This window comes from Pan troglodytes, chromosome 4, assembly GCF_028858775.2.
Source record: "Pan troglodytes isolate AG18354 chromosome 4, NHGRI_mPanTro3-v2.0_pri, whole genome shotgun sequence".
Taxonomy (NCBI): domain Eukaryota; kingdom Metazoa; phylum Chordata; class Mammalia; order Primates; family Hominidae; genus Pan; species Pan troglodytes.
Window position 1 is genome coordinate 170,040,606 of NC_072402.2, and position 26,733 is coordinate 170,067,338.

General features: G+C 45.4%; 1 protein-coding gene across 2 annotated transcripts in view; it reads right to left on the reverse strand.

The window, feature by feature from the left end:
- The window catches only part of SH3PXD2B (SH3 and PX domains 2B), a 120,846-nt gene that overhangs the window by 43,520 nt on the left and 50,593 nt on the right, over window positions 1-26,733 (reverse strand). For both annotated transcript variants that reach the window (XM_016954204.4, XM_016954206.4), the window contains exons 4-5: window positions 17,439-17,515; window positions 4,589-4,680 (exon numbers count right to left, since the gene is read on the reverse strand). In XM_016954204.4, the coding sequence (XP_016809693.1) occupies window positions 4,589-4,680; window positions 17,439-17,515 (169 nt within the window). The remainder of the gene's footprint in view (window positions 1-4,588; window positions 4,681-17,438; window positions 17,516-26,733) is intronic.

The window sequence follows — 26,733 nt, forward strand, 5'->3', positions numbered from 1 at the left end:
TCCTTCATTTTCAAATCCTGGCTTAAAGACAGGAAGGCATCACTAGGTAAGCACCTGCCCTGTGCCAGACACCATCCTTTATGGGCAGGGTCTTGCTTAGTCCTCACAACCAAGCTGTGAGCCAGGGTAGTGATGCCCGCTTTACTGATGAGAAAATAAGCTCAGAGAAGTCAAGTCATTTGTCCAAGGTCACACAGCTGGGAAGGGACAAAGAGATTTGAACCTTCCCTTTCTTTTCAGGAAGGCTCTCAGAACCAGATACATAAACTCCAGCATGATGGACATATATAAGATATGAGATAAGCATGCTAGCTTATCTCAGCTGTTACTTGGTGCTTTCCTTGGTACAGTCTAGGCTGTGTTTTGTATTTTCATTGGATGTTCTATTTGTGTATGCATGGGTGCCTGTGTACCCACATGTTCACGCAGCTTTTCCCACCACTGTGAAAGTCAGCAGGCCCTCCCTATCTGGCTGATGAATGAACAATGCCAGTGCCCTTGGCTGGATGCAGCATGGGCTGAGAGCTCCTGTCCTGCGCTATTTCTACAAGCCCAAGCCAGCAAGCTAGTGAGGCTGCCTCTGCCACCAAAGAGAGGAAGCCAGAGAGTGCTACAAAGCCACCATGCAGCCTCCAGGACTTCCCACCTCCTCTCGAGGGCTGGCTCACACCCCTTGTCCCCGAGTGTCCTTCCTTCTTGAATGAAGATGACCAGACTCCTCCCAAGCACAGCAGCTGCCCCTGGCCTGGCCCTCTCCCCTCTGTGTGTCTAAGTTGGTCTGATGCTTGCTCAGAGGCTGGGGCCACTGCAACCACCCTTGCCAGGGAGAGGGCAGAGGCATCCCAGCACTAACACTGGGAAGGGCCACCAGGGCGGGGCTTCTTCACCTCAGGTCCATGTACAGGATTCTGCACAAATAAGGACCTCCTGAAACTACAGGTGCTCTCCCAGGAAGAGGGAAGAAAGCTTTTGTTGGAATCTCTAAGTGGTCCATGATGCTCCCCAAAGTGAAACTTGGATTCTCTAAGTGGTCCAAGATGCTCCCCAAAGTTAAAGTAGAAGAAAATCTGGCTATCATTGAATCCAGGGGCCCAAGGAATGCACACCAATGTCAATACTACCCTCGTGGCTGCTGTCTGCTCCTTCCTCTGGCCTTGGGCAATATGGTCTGTAGAGCAGTTCCAAGTGATTTTCTCCACATCTTCTCATTTGATCCCCCAAGCAATGCTGTGAGGGAGGTGTCATCAGGCCCATCTTACATAAGAGGAGACTGAGGCAAGGGGCAGAAAAACCTGCCCAATCTCACCCAGCTTGAAAGTGGCTCCTATAGGCCGGGCGTGGTGGCTCATGCCTGTAATCCCAGCACTTTGGGAGGTCAAGACAGGTGGATCACGAGGCCAGGAGATCGAGACCATCCTGGCTAACACGGTGAAACCCCGTCTCTACTAAAAATACAAAAAATTAGCCGGGCATGGTGGCGGGCGCCTGTAGTCCCAGCTACTTGGGAGGTTGAGGCAGGAGAATGGTGTGAACCTGGGAGGCGGAGCTTGCAGTGAGCCAAGATCACGCCACTGCACTCCAGCCTGGGTGACAGAGCAAGACTCTGTCTCAAAAAAAAAAAAAAAGGAAAGTGGCTTCTATAAACTGAATTCATATATTGAAACACTAACCCCAGTGTGATGGTGCTTGGAGATGGAGGCTTTAGGGGTAATTAGGTCATAAACGTGGAGCCCCCCGGATGGGATTAGCGCCTTTATGAGAAGACACAAAGGTAAGAGGATCGCTTGAGCCCAGGAGTTTCAGACCAGCCTGGACAACATAGCCAGACCCTGTCTCTACAAAAAATTAAAAAAAAAAAAAAAAAAAAAGAAGAGACATAAGAGAGCTGGCTTTCTCTCTCTCTCTCTCTCTCTCCCCCCCCCCCCCCCCCATGTGGGGACACATCTGCAAACCAGGAAGTGGCCTTCACCAGGCACTGAAATAGCTGGCACCTTGATCTTGGATTTCCAGCCTCCAGAAAGTGAGAAATACATTTTTGTTTAAGCCACCCAGTCTGTGATATTTTTGTCATAGCAGGTGGAACAGACTAAGACAGTAGTCAGGCAATTTTCCCTGCTGAGGGTATATCAGGCTGGGCATCTTGATCAACTCTTAAGAGACAGCGCTGGAATAAAGACAGCAATGTCTGGTCATTCCAAGAGGGGCACTACCATGAGCCGCCACTTCCTGAGCAGCTGGCATGGTCTTAGAATTTTTCCCTGTGGCAGTCACTCAGTCCTCAACATTACCCTAAAAAGTACAGCTACTCCCATTTCACAATAGAGCAAGTGGAAGCCCAGAAGCAAAGTGAGGGAGGCCCATGGCCACAAAGCCCAGGAGTGGCAGAGGCAGGATTCGAACCTGGGTGTACTAGATTCCAAACTCAGGCTCTTTTCTATCAAGTGAGCCTCTTGTGTGGGACTGAGCTTAGGTTCAGACTCAGGCTGACCTGGGGAAAATTCACCTTCACCTCTTCCAAACTGTGCCTCTCTTTCATTATTATTTTGTTAAAAGTCCCTTTTATTATTCTGAACCTCAGCTTCCTCATCTGTAAGAGAGGAATGACAGGTTTTTTTGTTTTTGTTTTTGAGACAGAGGCTCCCTCTGTCACCCAGGCTGGAGTGCAGTGGCGGCGATCACTGCTCACTGCAGCCTCAACCTCCTTGGCCCGAGCAATTCTCCCATCTCAGCTTCCTGAGTATCTGGGACTACAGGCACGTACCACTATGCCCGGCTAATTTTTTTTTATTTTTAGTAGAGACAGGGTCTGACTATGTTGCTCAGGCTGGTCTTGAACTCCTGTGCTCAAGCAATCCTTCTGCCTTGGCCTCCTAAAGTGCTGGGATTACAGGCGTGAGGGAATGACAGTTTTTATTGGGCAGTTTTGTGAGAAAATGAAGTGGAAAGGGAACACAATAAGCTCTGTATCCTTTGATTTACCTTGTGTAGAAATTATAATTGAAGCCAGAGGCTATGAGCCTGAATGGCAGTTCAATCCTGTAAGCCCAGGAGGACTGGAGACAAAGGTGCTTTGAGAATATTTTCCCGTATTTCATGATGGCGACACAAATTGGGAAATGCTTACCAGACACCAACGCCAAAGACACTAAGAACAAAAACATTAGCCAGCACGAGCGAAACACCCCAAATTATCAGATTTATATTATTCTGTATCTTTATGATTATTTTCAAATTTATGAAACTGTGTCTTGGCTCCCGTGTTGGTAAGGCATTCCCTTGTGACATCTGATTCAAAGGTTTACTGTTGCCTCTTACAGTCTCCCTTCACTCCAAAACCACGCACTTCTGTGCACTCACTATGAGAAGCTGTGTTTACTCGCTCCGTGCTCGTCACAGGAAATGGTGCATATTGGGATATATTTATTGCAGAAACTTAGGTCTACTCATCTGTGTGCTAGCAAACCATCAGTCCTGAGTGCTGTACTCGGAAGTCTGTGAACTCGATTTTGGAGGTCGCTGTGTGTGTGTATAAATATAAATGGCCTGACTTCACTTGTTAGAACACTTTCATGCTTTCTCCTCACAAGTCTATTTAAAAATTTTTTGTGATTCCAGCAGATCATTTCCAAAAGGGAGCATGTGTCTTTCTCTCTCGATACACATACAGTGCTTGGCACACTGCCCGCCACGCTGGCTGCTCAGCAAACTCAGCCTTGGTTACGGCTGCTGCCTGGGGCATCCAGCGAACGCAGCGCCAAGAGCAGCAGCATCTACTTCTGGAACAGAGCCTGGCTGGTACTTTTCAGCCCTTCTCGAATGAGCCCAGACGGACCCCAAACTCTGCCCGCTTTTGCTCCTGTGACCCCAGGACACTCCCAGCACCTTGGGCTGATCTCTTTTCCCCACTGCTATTTCTCCGTTAGCCAGATCCCTTCCTGCTTTCCCCAAAGCACCCGGGCCGGCCAGAGTGTTGGTACGTAAGTGCGGGTAAGCAGGCGGTGCTAGAGTTTTATGTGGTGTGCACTGTGTGGCTGGGGCTGCTGGCTGTGTAGCGACAGGCATCTGGGCAAGTGGCCTGTCCACTGCAGGGAGAAGCGACAGGGAGGCAGGGCTGTGGTGGGCATTTTGGAGAGCTTCGGAGCCTGGCTGGTCAGGATGAAATCCCGGCCCCGCTGCTCACCGGCAGTGGGGTCTTCGTTGGTTTGGGTTGCTCCCGCATTCACCTCCCTGGCAGTTCCCGAGCACACCCACCTCCACCTCTGTGGACAGAAGCTAGATGAATCTACGGCTCAGCCCCTGCCTCGCGGACTCAGTCTGCTCAGGTCCGACACACCTCGATAAGTGCTGTGGGCAGGTGGAGAGTATGATGGGATGACAGGAGTGGCACTCAGCCAGTTTCCTTCACCTGTCAAACGGGACGATCACTACCCACTTACAGCAACTCTGAAGGCTAAGTGAAGTGCGGTCTCACAGGGGCTCAGCCGACGAAACCCACTTTTGGCTGCACTTTGCTTTACTTGGGGGTGGCTGGACTGGCAGGAGGGAGGGCTGTGGGGCTCCATCTGGGGAAGCCCACAAACAAACTTACTCTTTGGGGGGATTCAGGTCCTCAGGTCTTGTCTCAAAGAACTGCAGCACCTCATCACACTGAGAGATGTAGGGGGGCAGCTGGATGAGGGCCTGGAGAAGAGAGACGCAGGTGAGTGCAAAGGAGGAGAGGGGGCTGAGCATGGTGGCACGCGCCTATAATCCCAGCTACTCGGGAGGCTGAGGCAAGATAATTGTTTGAACCTGGGAGGCGGAGGTTGCAGTGAGCTGAGATCGCACCACTGCACTCCAGACTGGGTGACAGAGCGAGACTGTCTCAAACACACACACATACAAACACAAAAGCAAAACCAAAAAGCAAAGGAAGGAGACGGGTGTTAGGAATGCCATATACCACCAGTGGCTCTCAGACTCGGGAAGGCACCAGAATCACTTGGAGGGCTTATTAAAACAAAGATCGTGGAGCCCCACCCGAGTTTCTGATCCAGTAGTTCTGCGGAGGGGGCTGAGGATGTGCATTTCTAAAAAAGTTTCCTGGTGATGCTGCTGGTTTGGAGAACAACACACACACACACACACACACACACAATGTATGATATACACGCATAGGCATATTTGTTCAAGTAATATGTCCATATTTAGGCAAAATCAGACCATACTGTACATGCTATTTAGTAAACCTATGCTTTCACTTAGCTATAAATTGTCAACTTCATGCCATTTCATTATTCTTATTTATTTATGTTGAGACAGGATCTTGCTCTGTCACTCAGGCTGGAGTGCAGTGGTGCAGCCTCGGCTCACCACAACCTCTGCCTCCTGGGTTCAAGCGATTTTTGTGCCCTAGTCTCCTGGGTAGCTGGGATTATAGGCATGTGCTACCATGCCTGGCTAATTTTTTTTTTTTTGTATTTTTAGTAGAGACAGGGTTTCGGCATGTTGGCCAGGCTGGTCTCGAACTCCCGGCCTCAAGTGATCCACCCACTTCAGCCTCCCAAAGTGCTGGGATTACAGGTGTTTGAGCCACTGCACCTGGCTCATTTCATTATTCTTCTATAACATCATCTATACTGGATACTGGATTTTGTACAGCTGTGTCATACTTTATTCAACTCGTCTACTGGTGAATCTTTAGGTTATTTCCAACATGCTCACATATATGTCTTAACTCACGAATCTGAAGCATTAAAGTGAAGGGACTGTTTTATGATTTGGATAGAGGTTCAAAGTCTCCAAGTTGATGAGGGGTTGAAATAGATCTTCCACTGGCCAAATTCCACATTAATCTGCCCCAGTGACTCACTGGCTGTGTAGCCCTCCACAATGCTGGTTTATTTACTAACCTCCACAAAGCTGGTTTATCTACTAACAGGTATTCATTCAATGATTCAATGAGCAAAAATTTTCTTTGTGCTCAGCACTGCACTAGTTTCTGTGCCAAATACAACAGAAGTGCAGGGTACACTCTGCTCGTTAAAGGATCTGAAACTCAGACATGGCCATCACGAATAAACAGCTCAGTTTAACAAATATTTACTTAAGCCTCCTTTGGCCCGGGCCCTGGACCAGGGTAATGAGGATGCAGATCTGAGGGTGGTTCAGGTGGTTCACGCATACATTTTGTTGCACACACCTGTGCAGAGAACACGTGTGCATATGCATGAATTGCACAGGTGATTCTGCCAGCCAAGCTGCCCAAGCAGTGCGTGCTCTGCATGAGGCTGGACTCTGTTCTCTCCTAGAGGGCCTCAGTTCCCTGGTGCCTCTCATGAGCCTTCTCACCATGCTGAGCCTGAGTCTCTGGGGTCTGGGATAGAAGAGATGTGTCTTGCATTTCCTTTCTTTCTTTCTTTTTTTTTTTTTTTGAGACAGAGTCTTGCTCTGTCACCAGGCTGGAGTGCTGTGGTGCTATCTTAGCACACTGCAACCTCTGCCTCCCGGGTTCAAGTGATTCCCCAGCCTCAGCCTCCCTAGTAGCTGGGATTACAGGCGCACGCCACCCCACCCGGCTAATTTTTTATATTTTAGTAGAGATGGGGTTTCACCATGTTGGCCAGGATAGTCTCGATCTCCTGACCTCGTGATCCACCCACCTCGGCTCCCAAAGTGCTGGGATTACAGGCGTGAGCCACTGCGCCGGGCCTGTGTCTTGCATTTTCTATATAACCAGCCCTTAATAGCTCACCACCCAACTCCCAAAGTGATGTGCCGACGCTGCAGCAGTACTGGGCTCTCGTGGACCAACGGAGAGATGAATGGACGCCTCCAGTGTGGCACCTTTTACAGGGCTTTGGGGATATGTTGACCCTACACAATTATTTCTCCCATTAAAAAAATTAAATTGTGGTAAAATACACACAGTAAAAAGCTTACCATCTCACCCATTTTCAAGTGTACCGTACAGTGCATTAAGTATTTAATGCATTCACACTGCTGTGCTACCAGCACCGCCATCCATCCACAGAACTCTATTCATCTTGCAAAACTGAAACTCTGTACCCATTAAACAACAACTACCCTTCCACCCTCCCCCAGCAACCACCATTCTACTTCTGTCTCTAGGGATTGATGATTCCAGGTAGCTCATATAAGTGGAATCATACAGTGTTTGTCTTTTTGAGTCTGGCTGATGTCATTTAGCATGCTCATCCATTCAAGGTTCATGCTTGCAGCAGGCGTAAACACTTCCTTCCTTTTAAAGGCTGAGTAATATTCCATTGTATGGATACACCGCATTTTGCTTATCATTCACCTGTCGATGGACACTTGGGTTGCCAACCCTACATTACTTTGAGTCAGGCTCTAACTTTAAGCCCCCGAGCTGCAATCTGCTCCAGACTCAAAATGGATAAAACACATCATGAGGGACGTGGATGGTCTAGTAGGGCACCTTCCCTGGTCACTGTCCACCCTTCCACCCTTCTGAGGGGTGACTAAAGGGCTCACCAATTTTTAAAATTAGCCTTTAAGTAGCTCCTGCTCTGCAGCAAATCCTTAAGGACTGTTTCCAGAGTTGAATCAGGGAGTCCCAGAGACAGGAGCAGGCCCTTCCCTCCCTCACCTCCTGTTTCTGGTCCCCCTTCTTTTTCTGGTTCCAAGCAGTGAGTGGTCATTCTCCTGGCTGGATGAGCTGCTGTCTGCTCCCCCCTCCCCATGGGCCTCTTTTTCCTCTGAAATCCTGCAGCCCTTGCAGTTGGAGCCACATAATGAAGGAGCTGATTATATGCTGGACTGTGGTGTGTCCTGGCTGCTTTGTGTGCAAATATCTTGCGGCTTCCCCCCAAGACTGCAATAACGGCACTCCTTGACCTTGGCTCAGCACTGTGTGGCTCCTGAAACGTGTTCATCTGTGTCACTTTATATAACCCTGGGAAGGCTGGCCCATTTAAGAGATGGGGAAATGGAGGCTCTGTTGAGGTGGCTTGGTCTAGAGATTCCAGGAAAGGCTGACTGCAAACCTCTACCTTAAATCCACAAAAGGCGGCAGAGTGGCAGCTGTTCCTCCTCCACCTTCCCTAGGTGCCTAGACAGTGCTGGGGAGACCCTAAGTAACACGAGGGAACAGCCCGGAGCTGGCCATGTGTCTCTGTTAGAGGAGAGCTAGGTGGGTGTGGGGCATGGCCCCTGGAGGTGGTCACTGTCTCTGCCTGGAGGGGGCCTCCCAGGATGGGCAGAGGCCCCAAATGGACCAGAAGGGGAAGGGACAACGAGGCCCATGAAAACCTCCTGATGATGCCAAGTTCTCTTCTGGTTTTGAGCTATGCCCAGGAAGTAAAAGCCAAACCAAACCCCTAAACCATAAAAGAAGTCAAGTTACTAATAAAAGGCAGGGCTGAATGCTTTGATGTTGGCCCATTTCATTTGGGATGGACTTGGCTACCAGTAAAAAATGACCCGGGGCTGAGAAACCATTCTGCTTCTGAAAGACTCCAGGATAGTCCTAAGTCCTGTCAGTAGTGACAAAGAACCACAGCTCCAGCAAACTCAGTCCTGTTCTGGAATGGATCCTGGCGCTTTGGACAGATGTGGCTGATGCAGGCACGAGAGAGGAGAGCAAGTCCTGCTTGCAGAGGGTAACAATAAAGGTCAGAGAGAACCAGCTCCTGACTCTGGCCTCGTCACTTCCTGGCTGTGAGATTCTGGCCAAGTCTCACTGCCTCTCTGAGCCTCAGTCTACTCATCTGTAAAGCGGAAATAAAGAACACCCATCTTGGAGGGCTGTGCTATAGAATAAGTGAGGAAGTGGTTGTATGGTTTCCATCATATATTAGCTGCTTGATGGACACTGGATAACCCTGTTGGCTCTCTATACTGTCCCAGGTACAAGAATATAGTGTTTCCAAAGGCGATTTCAGAGGCAGACAGATGATTATGTTAAATGACAATATCTTGGCTAGGGAGAAGGTTCGTGTTTTCTCAATTCTCTTTCAACCCTCTTTAATTTAAAAAAGAATGCCCCAGAGAAGTAACACTTGTCTAACTTGCTTCCTGAGAGCAGGACGGGCTCTGCAGAGCCTCTGGTAGGCAGGTAACAGATTTAAAAACGCTTTCTGTTGTTGTTGTTTTATTGTTTTATTGTTTTTATTTTTTACTTTTATGGCAGGCACATGATACCCATTTGTTTTGTTTTGTTTTGTTTGCTTGTTTTTGAGACAGGGTCTGGCTCTGTGGCCCAGGCTGCAGCGCGGGGTGGGATCTCAGCTCACTGCAGTCTCCACTTCCTGGGCTCGAGATCCTCCCACCTCAGCCTCCTGAGTAGCTGGGGTTACAGGCGTGCACCACCATGCCTGGCTAATTTTTGTATTTTTAGTAGAAACAGGGTTTCACCACGTTGCCCAGGCCGGTCTCAAACTGCTGGGCTCAAACGATCCACCTGCCTCAGCCTTCCAAAGTGTTGGGATTACAGGCGTGAGCTGATACCAGTTTTATGTTATGGTTGTGATATAAAGTTTTCTCAAAGACATATTGTTTTCAGAAGTTCAAAAAGTCAGGAAGCCCTCAGCACAGTAGGCAGCAAGCCAGTCTCATAATCTGAAGAAGTTCAAAAAGTGAGTTGAAGAAAAATATGAATAATAATATAGGTGGGTGGTGTATGACAGAATTCCAGAAGGGAAGTCTCAAGTGGCTGGAGCCTGGTAAATACTACTGTTATGTTGCCCATAGTTTAAAATACTACAGCATGGGCACACACACTCACAAGTGTGTACGTTTGCATGTGTGTTCCATTTAAGCTACACCGTATGATGCTTAGTTACTACCTGAAGTCCCCTCATTGAGAATGAACACTGGTGCAAGTGAAAGACTCTAATCAGAAGTCCACACTTCAGAAAAGGCTGCTTCAGGGCTTTAGCTGTCTTCATTGTGGATCAATGCCACAGCCTTTATTCATCAGCTTAACTGTTGTTAGAAAGAATTTTTTTTTTCTACTGGTGAAATGCTCCTAGAAATATTCTCAGACACTCTGGCCCTTGCACAAACAGAACCTGGTGAGCCCAGTACCGTACACCCTTCCGAACGGGGCCCTGGGTCTAGGATTTAGGGTTCGGGTTCAGCCTCTTCTTGAGGATTTTACTGTCAGACCATGGTTAGGATGAGCTGATCATGCCTCTAGAATGTGGTTGCATCTGCCTTGAGGAATCATTCATGCAAAGAGATGTCAGACAGACAACTGGGATTTCAAGGAGCTTCCAGAAAAACTTGAGTGGCTATTTATGAGGTGGCTTGATAATAAATACTTGTATGTGTGACAGGATTCAGCTAAGTCATATTTTCATTGTGTCTTTTGATGAACAGAAGTTCTTAAATTTAATGTATTCAAATAAACCAATCTTTTTGTGCTTGGTATCCTTTTTGTATCTTTAGAAATCCTATACCTAGAGATTATAAATATATTTTCCTAATGTTATCTCCTAAAACATTTTGTAATATTGCCTCTTACATTTATGTCTTTAATTTTCTTGGAAATGATTTCATGTGTGGTGTGAGGCAGGGATAAGTTATCTTTTTTGTTTTTTTCCCATGTGGATACCCATTTATTGAGGAATGATCTGCAAGGCTGCCTTTGTCAATATCACAGTGTCCATCCAAATACACATGGATCTGTTTCTGGGTTTTCTATTTGTTTCAAGAGTTTGTCTATCCTTGTGCTAATACTGCACTATGTTAATTACTGTAACTTTACAATAGGTCTGGTAGAGCAGAAAGTTTCTTCCATTGTAATATACACTTGGTAGCTAGCTTTGGGATATCATCTATAGCTCTCATCTATCTCTATTAGAGACCTTCACTTTCTACTAAAATAAAGCTAGTTATGATAGATCAAATTGGCTTCAGTTGGTTCACAACAATGTCAGTAACAGATACCCAAATGTCATGTAACAGCCTATGTAGTCTATAAAAGAAAGGGATCATTTCATCAGTTCCCTTGAAGCTGAGCCCAGGAAATCTGGCCAAAAAAACTCCAAATATCCACTCTATTTATTATGTTTCATTAATAGCAGGGGGTAGTAACTTCCACGTGGCTCATTTAACATAAGCAGTTCCCTCCCTGTGGTTAGTCCAAGTGAATTCATTATCTCTGTACCATTTCAAGCATCAGGCTGCTGCTATCCTGTATTACTCTCGGATTTTAAATTTCCTTTTCAAAACCAAAAGTCCAGGAGTTGGTGAAGCCCTGGGTGCAAGGAAAGTCTGACTCTGGAGAGAAGTCAGGTGGGCTGGGCAAGAAGCAGAATAGGCTGATTTGGGCTGAGGGACAACAGATTCTGGGGAAGGTATGAACTGGAACTTCCCGGCTAGGCAAGGTGACCCTATAGTCCTTGCCAGCAGGGCCTGGACAAAAGAAGATCATCTCCAGAATTGGAATTTCAGGCTCTAGAGGTTTGGAAAGTGACAAGGAAGAGCTGAACCTTCTTCTGAGGGCTGGGAGGCAACAGCAGCGCTGATGGCTGCCCCTTAGCCCTGGCCCTTCCTTTGTCATGAGGTACTTAGAAGACAGAAGAGTCTGGGTTTATCTGGCTCTAAGAAACACACATTTGAATACCTTGGCCTTTTGCATTTTTACTTTGTTTTTTTTTTGAGACTGAGTCTCACTCTGTCACCCAGGCTGGAGTGTAATGGCATGATCTTGGCTCACTGCAACCTCTGCCTCCTGGGTTCAAGCAATTCTCCTGCCTCAGCCTCCTGAGTGGCTGGGATTACAGGTGCCGACCACCACACCTGGATAATTTTTATATTTTTAGTAGAGATGGGGTTTCACCACATTGGTCAGGCTGGTCTCAAACTCCTGACCTCGTGATCTGCCTGCTTTGGCCTCCCAAAATGCTGGAATTACAGGCATGAGCCACCACGCCCGGCCTTGCATTTTTACTTTCTTAGAGGCCATAAGTGGTATGTGAGTGTGGAGGTGTAAAAGGCTTGAGTCCAACTCTCTAACACTCAAACCTAAAATCTTATTGTAAGTAACTGTGTTGGGCCTCCACCTCCTCATCTATATGATGGGAATAATAAAACTTACTCCTGCCTAGGAATTCGAGACCAGCCTGGACAACATGGTGAAACCTCATCTCTACCAAAAAAAAAAAAAAAAAAAAAAAAAAAAAAAAAAAAAAAAAAAATTGGTATGTGCTGGTAGTTCCAGCTACTCAGGAGGCTGAGGTGGGAGGATCACTTGAGCCTAGGAGACTGAGGTTGCAGTGAACCAAGGTCACCCTACTGTATCCAGCCTGGGAGATAGAGCAAGACCTTGTCTCAAAATAATAAAAATAAAGCCTACTCCTCAAAGTGGTTGGAGAGATAAGACAAGGTCCCATCTGGCAAAGAGCAGACGCCAATCAGGAGAGGTTTTCTGACCTTCTTTGATATCTCCTGCCAAGAGAGGGATCATCTGTCCCCACACTGCCCCCTTCTGTTCAACACTTTTTTTGTAGAGATGGGGGTCTCACTATGTTGCCCAGGCTGGTCTCAAACTCCCAGCCTGAAGCAGTCTTCCCACCTTAGCCTCCCAAACTGCTGGGATTACAGGCATGAGCCACTGCGCCTGGACTAATACTTTTTAACAGATTTACTGTGGCATAAATTACACACCATAAAATTTACCCATTATAAGTGCACAATATCAATGTTATTTGGTAAATTACAGAGTTGTGCAGCAATCACCACAATCTAGTTTCAAAACTTTTCCATCACTTCAAAAATGTCCCCCAACCTAATTTACAGGTCATCTCTGTTTCTTCTACCACCCCCAGGTCTGGGAAACCACTGATCTGCCTTTTGCCTCCATAAATTTGCCTTTTCTGCAGATTTCATATAAACAGAATCATACAATATGTAGTTGTACACATCTGGCTTCTTTCACTTAGCATTATGCTTTGGAGATTCATCCAGCTTGTAGCATTTACCAGTGTTTCATTGCTTAATTTATTTATTTAGAGCTGGAGTCTTGCTCTGTCACCCAGGCTGGAGTACAGTAGCACTATCAAGGCTCATGGCAGCCTCCAACTCCTGGACTCAAGCAATCCTCCTGCCTCAGCCTTCTGTGTCCTGGGAGTGCAGGCTCAAGCCACTGTGGCACGCTCCCAGTGCCTTTTATTGCGAAACAAAAAGATATGTCTATTGTATGGATATTACACATTTTGTGTATCCATGCACCAGCTGATGGACTTGTGGATCACTTCCAGTTGTTGGCTATTATGAATTAATGTTGCCATGAACATTTGCAGCCAAGTCTTTGTGTGGACATAAGTTTTCAATTCTCTTGAGTATATACCTAAGAGTGGTCATATGACAAGTTTAACTTTTGAGGAAACTGCCAAACCGTCTTCCAAAGTAGCTTCCCATCTTTTTTGTGTGTGTGTGTGTGTGTGACAGAGTTTTGCCCTTGTTGCCCAGGATGGAGTGCAATGACACGATCTCGGCTCACCACAATCTCCACTTCCCGGGTTCAAGCGATTCTCCTGCCTCAGCCTCCTGAGTAGCTGGGATTACAGGCATGCGCCACCTTGCCTGGCTGATTTTGTATTTTTAGTAGAGATGAGGTTTCTCCATGTTGGTCAGGCTGGTCTCGAACTCCCGACCTCAGGTGATCCACCCGCCTCAGCCTCCCAAAGTACTGGGATTACAGCCGTGAGCCACCACGCCCGGTTTGCAGCTTCCTATCTTAAGGGCTCCAGTTACTCTATGTTCTCACCATCCCTTGGTATTGTCCTGTCTTGTTGATTATAAGCAACTCTAGTGGCTGTGTAAGTATCTCGTTATGGTTTTATTTTGCATTCCCATAATGACTAATGATATTGAGCATCTATTCATGTGTTTACTAGTCATTCCTATGCCTTCTTGGGTAAAATTTTTATTGAAGTCTTTAAAATCGGGTTGTCTTACTATTATTGAGTTCTTTGTGTATGTTCAATACAAATCCTTTATCAGATATACGATTAACAAATATTTTCTCCCAGTCCACGGCTTGCCATTTCTCTTTTTTTGAGATGGAGTCTCACTCTGTTGCCCAGGCTGGAGTGCAGTGGCACGATCTTGGCTCACTGCAACCTCCGCCTCCTGGATTCAAGCCATCCTCCCACTTCAGCCTCCCAAATAGCTGGGATTACAAGCGTGTGCCACTACGCCCAGCTAGTTTTTGTATTTTTAGTAGAGATGAGGTTTCACCAAGTTGGCCAGGCTGGTCTCAAACCCTGGACCTCTGTCTGCCTTGTGATCTGTCTGCCTTGGCACTCCAAAGTGCTGGAATTATAGGCATGAGCCACTGGCCTGGCCATTTTGTTAATGGTACTTTTTGAGATACAGAAGTCTATAAGTCAATTAAATTAAATTAAATTTTTATCAGTTTTTCTTTAAAGGCTCACACTTTTGGAGTCATAGCTAAAAACTCTGCCCAACTCAAGGTCGTGATGAGTTTCTCCTATGTTTTCTTCTAGAAGTTTTACAGTTTTAGCTCTTATATTTAGGATTATGATCCACTTTGAGTTGATTTTCATGCATGGTATGAGATAAGGATCTAACTTCATTTTGAGATAAGGGTCTAACTTCATTTTTTTTTTTGCATATGTATAGCTGTTGTGGGTTATAGTGTTTTGCTCTCCACCCCCTATTTATATATTAAAGACCTAACCCCCAAGCCCCTAGAATATGAATATATTTGGAGATGGGATCTTTAAAGAGGTAATTTAAAGTAAAATGAAGTCACTAGGGATGTGCCTTAATCCAATATAACTGTGTCTTTACAGGAAGAGGAGATTAGGGCATAGAAAGGTACAGAAAAGACCTTGTAAAGACACAGGGAGAAGAGGCATCTCATCTATAAACCAATGAGAGAGGTTAGAAGGCCCTGCTGCCTAGACTTCCAGTCTCCAGAACTGTAGGAAACTAAATGATGTTGTAAGCCAACCAGTTTGTGGTATTTTGCTATGCAGCCCTAGGAAACGAATGCAACAGGTGACTATCTCAACTGTTTGTTAAAAAGACTATCCTTTTCAGCCCAGCATGGTGGCTCATGCCTGTAATCCCAGCACTTTGGGAGGCCGAAGTGGGTGGATCACTTGAGGTCAGGAGTCCGAGACCAGCCTGGCCAACATATAGTGTAACCCCGTCTCTACTAAAAATACAAAAAAAAAAAAAAAAAAAAAAAAATTAGCCAGGCATGGTGGTGGGTGCCTGTAATCCCAGCGACTCAGGAGGCTGAGGCAGGAGAATCCCTTGAACCCAGGAGGCAGAGGTTGTAGTGAGCCGAGATGGCGCCACGGCACTCCAGCCTGGGCAACAGAGCGAGACTCCATCTCAAAAACAAAAACAAATAAATAAACAAAAACTATCCTTTTGCCAGTGAATTGTCTTGGCACCTTTGTGGAATATCAACTGATCAAACATTTTGTAGGATTTTATTTCTGGACTCTCAATGTTGTTCCGCTGATCTACATGCCTATTTTTGTCAGTACCATACTATCCTGATTACTGCACCTTGTAGGGAGTTTTCAAAATGGGTAATATGGCTCATCTAACTTTGTTCTTTTTCAAAAGTGTTTTGACTATTCTGGATCCTTTATATTTCCACATACACTTGAGGATTGGCTTGTCAATTTCTATAAAAAAGCCTATAGAAAAGATTTTGACAGCGATTGTATTGAATATGTAGATTCATTCTGGGAGGAGTTCCATTTTAACAATATTGAGTCTTCCAATCCACAAGTATGGAATATCTCTCCATGAATTTAGATCTTCTTTAATTTTCATTGAAATGTTTTGTATAAATCCTGCACTTCTTTTGTTAAATTTATTTCTAAGTATTTTATTCTTTTTGATGCTATTGGGAGTGGGACTGTTTTCTTAGTTTCATTTCTGGATTATTTGTTCCTAGAATTTAGAAATACAATTGTTTTCTGTATATTGAGCTTTTATCCTGATCTTACTAAACTCATTTATTTGTCCTAACATTTTTTTGATGGATCTCTTATGATTTTCTGCATAGAGAATCGTGTCATCTGTGAGTCAAGAGTCAATACTCTTTCCTTCCCAATCTGGATGCCTTATCTTTCTTTTTTGTGTGCTTACACGGGCTAGTCCCCTAGTAAAATGTAGAACAGACATGTAAGGGTAAACATACTTGCTTTGTTCCTGATCTGAGGGGGAGATTTTTCACTGCTCCATTTAAAAACCATTTCTTGCTATTCCTACCCCTCTCCCATCAGAATCGCTAGTGATTTTAACTTGGAGAAACAAATACCAAAGAAAAGCTGCTAAACAATATAAAAACATGCTCCTTTCCTGACTATAGCCTCAAGTCAAATGAAATATAACCAAAATGCAGGTCTCTTGTTGTTTAGGACGTTCAAGGGACAGGAAGCCGCTGCACCATCAAACAACAGGGATTGGCTAAATAACTCTGGAAGCACGAATGTATAATGGAATACTACGTGGTCATTAAAAGTAGGCTTAAGAGGATTTTTTTTTTTTTTGAGACAGAGTCTCACTCTGTTGCCCAGGTGGGAGGGTAGTGTGCCATCTCAGCTCACTGCAACCTCCCCCTCCCAGGTTCAAGCGATTCTCCTGCCTCAGCCTCCTGAGTAGCTGGGACTACAGGTGTGTCCCACCACACCTGGCTAATTTTTGTATTTTTAGTACAGATGGGGTTTCAACATGTTTGGTCAGGCTGGTCTCGAACTCCTGACTTCAAGTGATCCACCTGCCTTGGCCTCCCAAAGTGCTGGGATTATAGGCGTGAGCCACTGTACCCAGTCAAGAGGATGTTTTTTTTGTTTGTTTTTTTTTTTGTTTTTTTTTTTGAGACGGACTCTCGCTCTGTCGCCCAGGCCGGACTGCGGACTGCAGTGGCGCAATCTCGGCTCACTGCAAGCTCCGCTTCCCAGGTTCACGCCATTCTCCTGCCTCAGCCTCCCGAGTAGCTGGGACTACAGGCGCCCGCCACCGCGCCCGGCTAATTTTTTGTATTTTTAGTAGAGACGGGGTTTCACCTTGTTAGCCAGGATGGTCTCGATCTCCTGACCTCATGATCCACCCGCCTCGGCCTCCCAAAGTGCTGGGATTACAGGCGTGAGCCACCGCGCCCGGCCGAGGATGTTTTAATAGTAGGGAAATTCTCACATAATAATTACGGCAAAAGAGAAAGAGCAACAAAATAACACATACAGAATGGTCTCAACATCATTAAGAAATGCGCATAAAGAAAAGGTGGAAAGGAAATATGTAAAACCCTTAATAACTGTTGCCTCTAAGTTGAATGATAATGAATGATTTTCCCCCTAATTTCTTTACATTCCTTTGAATTGCATAAATTTTTATTGTTGAGCATCTTGTAGCCAGAAAAAGAAAAGAAAACAGAATACACCTACAGGGAAGACTGCGTGGGCATTTCTCAGCCTTACCTTACAGTATTCATCAATTGGTATCAGGCGTTTGACAGCCACGTCCCGGATGTGGCTTCGTCTGAAGAGAATCTTACCTGCAGAAGATGAGAGCAAAGACAGTGTTGTCAGGGAACAGGGACAAGCTCTCAGCAACCTGAGAGGGTGTGGACATGGCGGTTCCTAGGGTAGGTCTGAGTGGTGCCAAAATTCCTGGCTGCGATCAAGGTACCCCCACTGGACTTCCGTGAGGCTTGGATAAGCCCATGTGAGGTCCCCCTAAACCCTGTTCACAGCTCTAACACAAGGGCTTGGGGGAATGGGACCCACGGAATAAGTTTTGGTGAGATAAGGGAGGCTGGAAGCAACTGTGGAAGGAAGCCGCTCCTACCTGATGAAGAAAGAAGGTTGGACCCGAGCATGTGAGGTCCTGTCCAACTCCAGGATTCTGGCTGGGTGAACAGTACAGTGGACAAACAGACATGCCCTCAGCAATAGTTCAGTCTCCTCCCTTCTCCTCATTCACCCTCTGCCTTTTCCTCATGTTCCCTAAACCCCCATGCTCTACCATTCTGAGCCCTCCCCTCTGCCTGGACACCTCCCCATGCATCCCCACCACCATCCCTCATAGGGGTTAAGAGTTCCTGGCTCTTTCTGACTGCACACATTATTTATTTTTATAGCACTTCTTCTGTCCTACCAATCATGTGCTCTGCACCAATAGGAACTGACTGCATCTCAGTCCATTTTGTGACAATAATGTTTGATAAATGTATGAATGTGGCTTCCACCTGCAAAGATGACAGATCCTTCTAGTTCCTTCCCCAGTTAGTGTTCGTAAGAGAAGGGTTCTGAGTTCTCTTATTTCACCAAATATTAACTGAGAGTCCATGACCTGCTTCACAACATCCGAAACTCTGGGGCATGGGGCTATGAACCACCAATATGACACATGGGTAGAGAATGTGGGTCACAGGAAAACACGGGTATATACATGATGCCACTGAAGATCTCTGGAAATATCCAAGACATTGAAATGTCATGGGCGATGCCTGTTTAAAGCAAATCAGTGGGTTCTCAGAGAGTTTAGACAGGATATCCTCTCTTGGGGAGATGGTGGCGAAGCATATGCACTAAGGGTTAAGACCACATGACTCACCATTCTGAATCTACCACACAGTCAGGGGTGGGGGAAATCAGAAATAAGATACAAAGGAGGGCCAAAGACATGGGAGATGGAGATAAGCACCTCTACTAAGCTCGTGCAGAGCAACTGGGGGTATCTATGGGTAGGTCAAGGGGAAGGTGTGGGAGGACCAAAGCTGCTCTGGAGAGCAGAGCATGGAGACCTACTAAGAGCTCTCTCTATTTCTGGTCCTAGGAGGTTGGTTAAAAAGAGGAATTTGGGTCAAGAGCCTGGCAAGGTGAAGAGAGATTACTATTGATCTAAGATGGTTTCTGGTGAGATGGCTATCTCCACAGATCAAGCTCGGGCAGGCAGGGATAGGATGGCATAGAAAAGTGTAGTAAGGATTGGGCGTGGTGACTCACGCCTGTAACCCCAGCACTTTGGGAGGCCGAGGTGGGTGGATCACTTGAGGTCAGGAGTTTGAGACCAACCTGGCCAACATGGCAAAACCCTGTCTCTACTAAAAATACAAAAAAAAAAAGAAAAAAAAAGAAATCAGCCAGGTGTGGTAGCATGTGCCTGTAGTCCCAGCTACTCAGGAGGCTAAGGCAGGAGAATCACTCGCATCTGGGAGGCAGAGGATGCAGTGATCCAAGATCATACCACAGCACTCCAGCCTGGGTGACAGAATAAGTGAGACTCTGTCTCAAAAAAAAAAAAAAGAGGCTAGTATAGTAAGAATTTTCATATGACAGAACTGGAAGGAATGCTGAAAAACAACCCTACTGACTTTTAAAGATTTGCAATGCAAAGTGGTAAAGGAGATTTGCACCCTAAAAGACCATGTAGCTAATCCAACATTTTAAACAACTGGACTACTTGCTCCGGTGCAAAAGGACACTATTTGGAAACTAGGTAGACAAGGTAAATTTAAAAAAAGAGAGAAAGCCTTTTTTTTTTTTTGCTCATTTTCACCAATTAAAAAAATATCTAGGCTGGGTGCGGTGGCTCACGCCTGTAATCCCCACACTTTGGGAAGTCGAGGCAGGTGGATAACCTGAGGTCAGGAATTTGAGACTAGCCTGGCCAACGTGGTAAAAACCCCGTCTCTACTAAAAATACGAAAATTAGCTGGTGGCACATGCCTGTAATCCCAGCTACTCGGGAGACTGAGGCAGGAGAATTGCTTGAACCCAGGAGATGGAGGTTGCAGTGAGCTGAGATCATGCCATTGCACTCCAGCCTGGGTGACAAGAGCAAAACTCTGTCTCAAAAAAAGAAAGAAAAAAATGTAGATGAATACGTATCACAAAGTATCACAAGGGAGATAACCTTTAGGTCTGGCTGCCTGAGAGCCAGGCGGAACTGAGCCATATTTCTCTTCTTTCAAAAGCAAATAGGAGAAATATTGCTGAATTCTTTTTCTCAGCAAGGAACAGCCCTGAGAAAGAGAATGCATTCGTAGGGGGAGGTCTCTGAAATGGCCGCTCTGGGAACGTCTGTCTTTTATGGTTGAAGATAAGGGATGAAATAAGCTCCGGTCTCCTGTAGCGCTCCCAGTCCTATTAGGATGAGGAAATTCCCGCCTAATAAATTTTGGTCAGACCGTTGTCTGCTCTCAAACCCTGTCTCCTGATAAGGTGTTATCAATGACAATGCATGCCCGAAACTTCATTAGCAATTTTAATTTTGCCCCGGTCCTGTGATCTCGCCCTGCCTCCATTTGCCTTGTAATATTTTATTACCTTGTGAAGCACATGATCTCTGTGACCCACACCCTATTTGACACTCCCTCCCCTTTTGAAAATCACTAATAAAACTTGCTGGTTTTGCAGCTTGGGGGGCATCACAGAACCTGCCAACATGTGATGTCTCCCCCGGACACCCAGCTTTAAAATTTCTCTCTTTTGTACTCTTTCCCTTTATTTCTCAGACCGGCCGACACTTAGGGAAATAGAAAAGAACCTACGTGAAATAACGTTGAATTATTGGGGGTGGGTTCCCCCGATATCTGGCACCCAACATGGTCTTTCTTTTTTCCTAAGTGCATGTGGGAACCCGATTCCCTTTGGTAGAGATTTACTGGCACAATGGGGGGCTGAAATTAATGTTCCACGTAACTCTTATAGTGCTCCCCATCAGCATATGATGGAAAACATGGGGTTTGTTCCTCGGCTCAGTCTCGGTCAAAAGCATGAAAGGATTACTAAACCCCTCCCAGTTACTGTAAAAGAAAACAGGGCGGGTTTAGGTTATCCTTTTTAGTGGCAGCTGCTGCCATGCCTCCTGATCCTATCCCTTTACAATGGAAATCTGACACACCTGTTTGGATTCAGCAGTGGCCGCTCTCTAAAGACAAACTGGAGGCTTTAACTCACTTAGTTTCTGAACAGTTACAACTTGGAAATGTGGAACCTTCTCCTTCCCCCTGGAATTCTCCTGTGTTTCTGGTAAAAAAGAAATCAGGCAAGTGGCGGATGGTAACCGATTTAAGGGCCATTAACACTGTAATTAAACCTATGGGGGCCGTCGAACCTGGCATGCCTGCCCCTGCTTTAATACCTAAAAATTGGCCTCTCATAGTTATTGACCTTAAAGATTGTTTTTTTCATATTCCTTTACATAAATCGGATTGTGAAAAATTTGCTTTTACTGTACCATCCATCAATAATCAGGAGCCTGCAGCTCATTATCAATGGAAAGTACTTCCTCAGGGAATGCTAAATAGCCCTACAATCTTCCAGCTTTATGTTGGGCAAGTGCTTTCACCAGTTTGAGCCCAATTTCCCCAGGCCTATATTCTTCATTATATTGATGATATTTTAATTGCTGCCCCCACTGATAAAGAATTAATTGACTGTTATCAAAGTTTGAGCTGCCGTGTTACAGAGGCTGGATTACACATCACTCAGGATAAACTTCAACAGACCACTCCTGTTCAATATTTAGGAATGGTGGTCGATAAACAACATATTCAACCTCAAAAAGTTCAAATTAGGAAAGATTCTTTGAAAACTTTAAATGACTTCCAAAAACTTTTGGGTAACATTAATTATTTAAGACCTACTTTAGGTATTCCGACCTATGTGCTGTCTAACTTGTTTTCTACACCGTGGGGAGATTCCAATCTCCGCAGTCCCAGGACTTTGACCCCTGAGGCTTCACTAGAACTGGAATTCGTAGAGGAAATTCCAGTTATCTAGAGTACAGCCGTTTCAGCCTTTTCAGCTTCTGGTTTTTGCTTCATTACACTCCCTTACTGGACTAATAGTTCAACATAATGATTTAGTGGAGTGGTGTTTTCTTCCTCGTTCTGTGTCAAAAATTTGTCTGTTTATCTAGATCAAATGGCCACCTTAATTGGACAGGCTCAGTGTAGAATACTTAAAATTTCCAGATTTGATCTGAATTTAACTGAAGTTCCTTTAAGTCAGCTTGAAGTTCAAGCCGCCTTTCAACATTCCGTACTATGGCAAATTCACTTGGCTGATTTTATTGGCATTATTGACAATCATTATCCAAAGAACAAATTGTTTGATTTTATAAAAATGACGTCTTGGGTGGTCCCTCGATTAACCAAAGATCAGCCCATTCCTGAGGCTGTTACAGTGTTCACTGATGGCTCCAGCAATGTAAATGCTGGTTATGTAGGTCCTACAAACAAGCTTATTTCTACCCCTTATACCTCTGCTCAAAAGGCTGAGTTAATTGCTATAAATACTGCCTTACAGGATTTCCCCAAACCTTTAAATATTGTCTCTTATTCTACTTAACATGGGAAAGAGAATATGCTTGTGTTTCACCAGGAGATCATCAAAAGAAAACCACAGGGAAAAGACGTCTGCATCAGAGACTGCCCTCAGACGTGGTGAGATCTGTGCCAACTCCTTAGAAGCTGGCACACCAAATCACAATGGGTCTGATTCAATCCTCCTTGATGGCAATGGAGACCCGTCTAACTAATCCCACTTCTCCTGACTGCCTTTCTTTTTCTCCTTACAAACCTAAAAATCTCACCATTTCTATTAGCCTGACAATAACATCCCTCTGTTCTTCTCTTCCTCCTTCAGCACTCAATCTCGCTTACACTGGGTTTTATTTAATTATTCTCCTCCTTATACTTTCTGTCTCACCAGTTTCCTCTCACACTGATTTACCTGCTACACAAAATTATTCTTATTGGGCTTATGTGCCTTTTCCTGCACTTATTCGACCTCTCACCTGGATAGATGTTCCTGCAGAAATCTACACTAATGATAGTGTGTGGATGCCTGGAGCCACAGATGACTGTTGCCCTGCTCAACCAGGAGAAGAAGGCACTGCATTTAATGTTACCACGGGTGATAAATACCCTCCTCTGTGCCTCGAACATGCACCTGGTTGTATCCATCTAGAAACTCAAGTCTGGGCTGCTTATCTTCCAGAGAGATCAGCTACAGAGGAAATGGGACATTTGGTCTCCGGCCTCTCCCTTTCTCCTTTGAAACAAATGAAAGGGGGAGTAATGGGAGATACCCCATACTTTCAATATAAACCTGAGGAAAACCATGCCCTAAAAATTTTGAGGGCCCATCTAAAACTTTAATTTGGGAAGACTGTGTTAACTCACATGCAGTAATATTAAAAAATGACTCATATGGTTTAGTAATAGACTGGGCACCAAAGGGCTATTTAAAAAACAATTGCTCCTCTGACAGAAGGGAATGCCTGGAGGCTACTTATTTTATTTCTTATCGGGAGAACGAGAATCATCATTCTACTTTGCACAGGAGGTTCAGCTTGTTCTTTCCCTTAAAATGGGAAGATAAAGGCATTACCCCCCTGAGGCCTCATATGATACTTCCCATTCTGAGCCCAGAACACCCAGAACTTTGGAAATTGGCTATTGCCATGTCTGGACTGCAAGTATGGGAAGGGAAAACTACTCTGTCTGTTGTCCCCACTACCGTCCCCTTCTCTCAGTATCACCATAGATCCAGACATTCTGCTTTACTTACCTCCAACCTGACTGTTCCCACACAGAGTTGTGTTAAGCTTCCTTACATGCTGTTAGTAGGAAATATCAAAATTTGGACGAACAATCAAACTGTCCAATGCATTAATTGTCATTTATACACTTGTATTAACTCCCATTTTGACTCCAGGGAAAGTGTAATGTTGGTTCGGGCTCGAGAAGGAATCTGCATTCTGGTAACTTCGCCCAGACCTTGGGAATCCTCCTCCTCAATACATTTAATTAATGAAGTGTTACAGCAAATTCTAAAAAGATCTAAGAGATTTGTTTTCACTTTAAGCGCTGTGATCATAGGCCTAATTATAGTCACTGCACTGGCCACCACTGCTGGAATGGCGTTACATCAATCTATTCAAACGGCTCATTTTGTTAACGATTGGCAAGCCAATTCCACCCAAATGTGGAATTCTCAACAAGGCATTGATCAAAAATTGGCTAATCAAATTAATGATTTAAGACAGTCTGTTATTTGGCTTGGAGATTGGGTGGTGAGTCTCGAACATCACATTCAAATGCAGTGCGATTGGAATACTTCGGATTTCTGTATCACCCCGTATTCCTACAATGAGACTGATCATTCAAAGGACACCTTCTAGGTAGGGAAGATAATTTATCATTGGACATAACTAAATTAAAGAAACAAATTTTTGAAGCCTCTCAAGCTCATTTATCCATTGTGCTTGGAGCTGAGGCGTTAGATCAGGTGGCAGAAAATCTTTCTGGATTAAACCCCACGACTTGGATTAAGTCTATTGGGGGCTCCACTGTAGTAAATCTTAGAATTATGTTTCTCTGTTTAATTGGCTTATCTTTAGTGTGCCGGACCAGTCAAAGAATCCTGCATCAAAATTGAGAGAACGAACAAGCCTTCATCGCCATGGCACATTTATATAAAAAGAAAGGGAGAGATGTTGTAGGAAGTCAGGGACCCCGAACGAAGGGACCAGCTGAAGCCATGGCAGAAGAACATAAATTGTGAAGATTTCATGGACATTTATTAGTTCCCCAAATTAATACTTTTATAATTTCTTACGCCTGTCTTTACTGCAATCTCTGAACATACAGAACAACAAATGTCCATGAAGATTTCAGGGACATGTATCACTTCCCCAATCAATATTCTTCTGATTTCCTATGCCTGTCTTTACTTTATCTCTTAACCCCATCATCTTCGTAAGCTGAGGATGTATGTCGCCTCAGGACCCTGTGATGATTGCGTTAACTGCACAAATTGTTTAAACAATATGAAATCTGGGCACCTTGAAAAAAGAACAGGATAACAGCAATGTTCAGGAAACAAGGGAGATAACCATTAGGTCTGGCTGCCTGAGAGCTGGGCAGAACAGAGCCATATTTCTCTTCTTTCAAAAGCAAATAGGAGAAATATCGCTGAATTCTTTTTCTCAGCAAGGAACAGCCCTGAGAAAGAGAATGCGTTCCTAGGGGAAGGTATCTGAAATGGCCACTCTGGGAACGTCTTGTCTTTTACGGTTGCAGGTAAGGGATGAAATAAGCCCCGGTCTCCTGTAGCGCTCCCAGGCTTATTAGGATAAGGAAATTCCTGCCTCATAAATTTTGGTCAGACTGTTGTCTGCTCTCAAACCCTGTCTCCTGATAAGATGTTATCAATGACAATGCATGCCCGAAACTTCATTAGCAATTTTAATTTTGCCCCGGTCCTGTGATCTCGCCCTGACTCCATTTGCCTTCTGATATTTTATTATCTTGTGAAGCATGTGATCTCTGTGACCCACACCCTATTCGTACACTCCCTCCCCTTTTGAAAATCACTAATAAAAACTTGCTCATTTTGCGGCTTGCGGGGCATCACGGAACCTGCCGACATGTGATGTCTCCCCCAGACACCAGCTTTAAGATTTCTCTCTTCTGTACTCTTTCCCTTTATTTCTCAGACCGGCCGACACTTAGGGAAAATAGAAAAGGACCCACATTGAATTATTGGGGGTGGGTTCCCCCAATAGGGGGAATTTTGGGGAATGCATTTCCCTCCCGGAGCCTCAGTCTCCTCATCTGTGAAATGGGACAGCAGCCCCTAGCTCTTAGAAGCTGTCTCCATGACACCCAGCACAGGGGTGGCCCTTAGTAGGTGCTTGCAAAGGGGCAATTACTTTAGACTTTAGATGATTCATGCACTCTGCAATTCAGAGTGCACGTTCTTTCCTCAACTCCCAGCTTTCTTAAACCTGCCTCCAGCGGGCCAATTTGTCATTTACCCACAGCAGAGCCCGAGTTGTGGCTCAGGCCCTGGCTGTGGGGCAGAACCGTGAGGCCAGCGGTAGGCATGGGAGCCAGCACCTCCTTGGCCAGGGCCTCCCTGGTGAGGTGCCACGGGCAGCGGCCCTGGCCTGTGCCTGACATGAGGTGTTTCTGTGTGCATCTCAGGGAAGGAGGGTGAGCCAGCTGCCTTCCTGGAGTGGAAAGGGTGTTCAGAGGCGAGCACAGCCTTTGGTGGGAATGGTCGGCTTTTGTTTTCCACTGTGGAGGAAGGCCAGACTGTAATTCCTATTTTTCAGGCAGCATCCTCTGCCAAGTTGGCTTCCCCAGCTCCTGCTGGGATGGAAAACTGTGCAGGCTGCTCTCCCCTCCCCCGCCTTTGTGCTAACATGAGACTTGCTTTTGTTCTGCTGACGCGGCAGTCTTGGCAGAAAACTGACCCCTAGGAGAGGGGGTGCTTCTTTTGTGCTTCCCTGCCTTGGCCTCACCCTCGGCCTTGAGGAAAAGCTAAGAGGTGGCTCAGAAGGGGTGGTCCGGGGTCCTGGGGCCCAGCGGGGTCCTGGGGTCCAGCAGGACCTCTCCAAGCCACAAGTGGGTGCCTTGAGAAGGGACCAAGTCCCTGGGAACGGCATTTTCATTAATTCTTTGGTGGAGATGGATTACGTAACCATGAAAGCTTTTAAGAGCTTGGGAGAGGGTCGGCTCAAGTTCTTCTCTGTCTTGGATAGTTTTCCAGAGCTGAGTTTGCCTTTTATCCAGGAAAGAGTTAGAACTCACTGCCTTCCTTTCCTTTCTTGATGTAAAAAACCTACATTTGGAGTCCAGTTTACCTTGAATATCCAGAATGGTCATTTAAGGAGGACTCTAACATGTGAAACCAAGAGATTCCAAAGGCATGTCCCAGGACCCTGTTTCTGCCTTTACCAATAATCTACTAT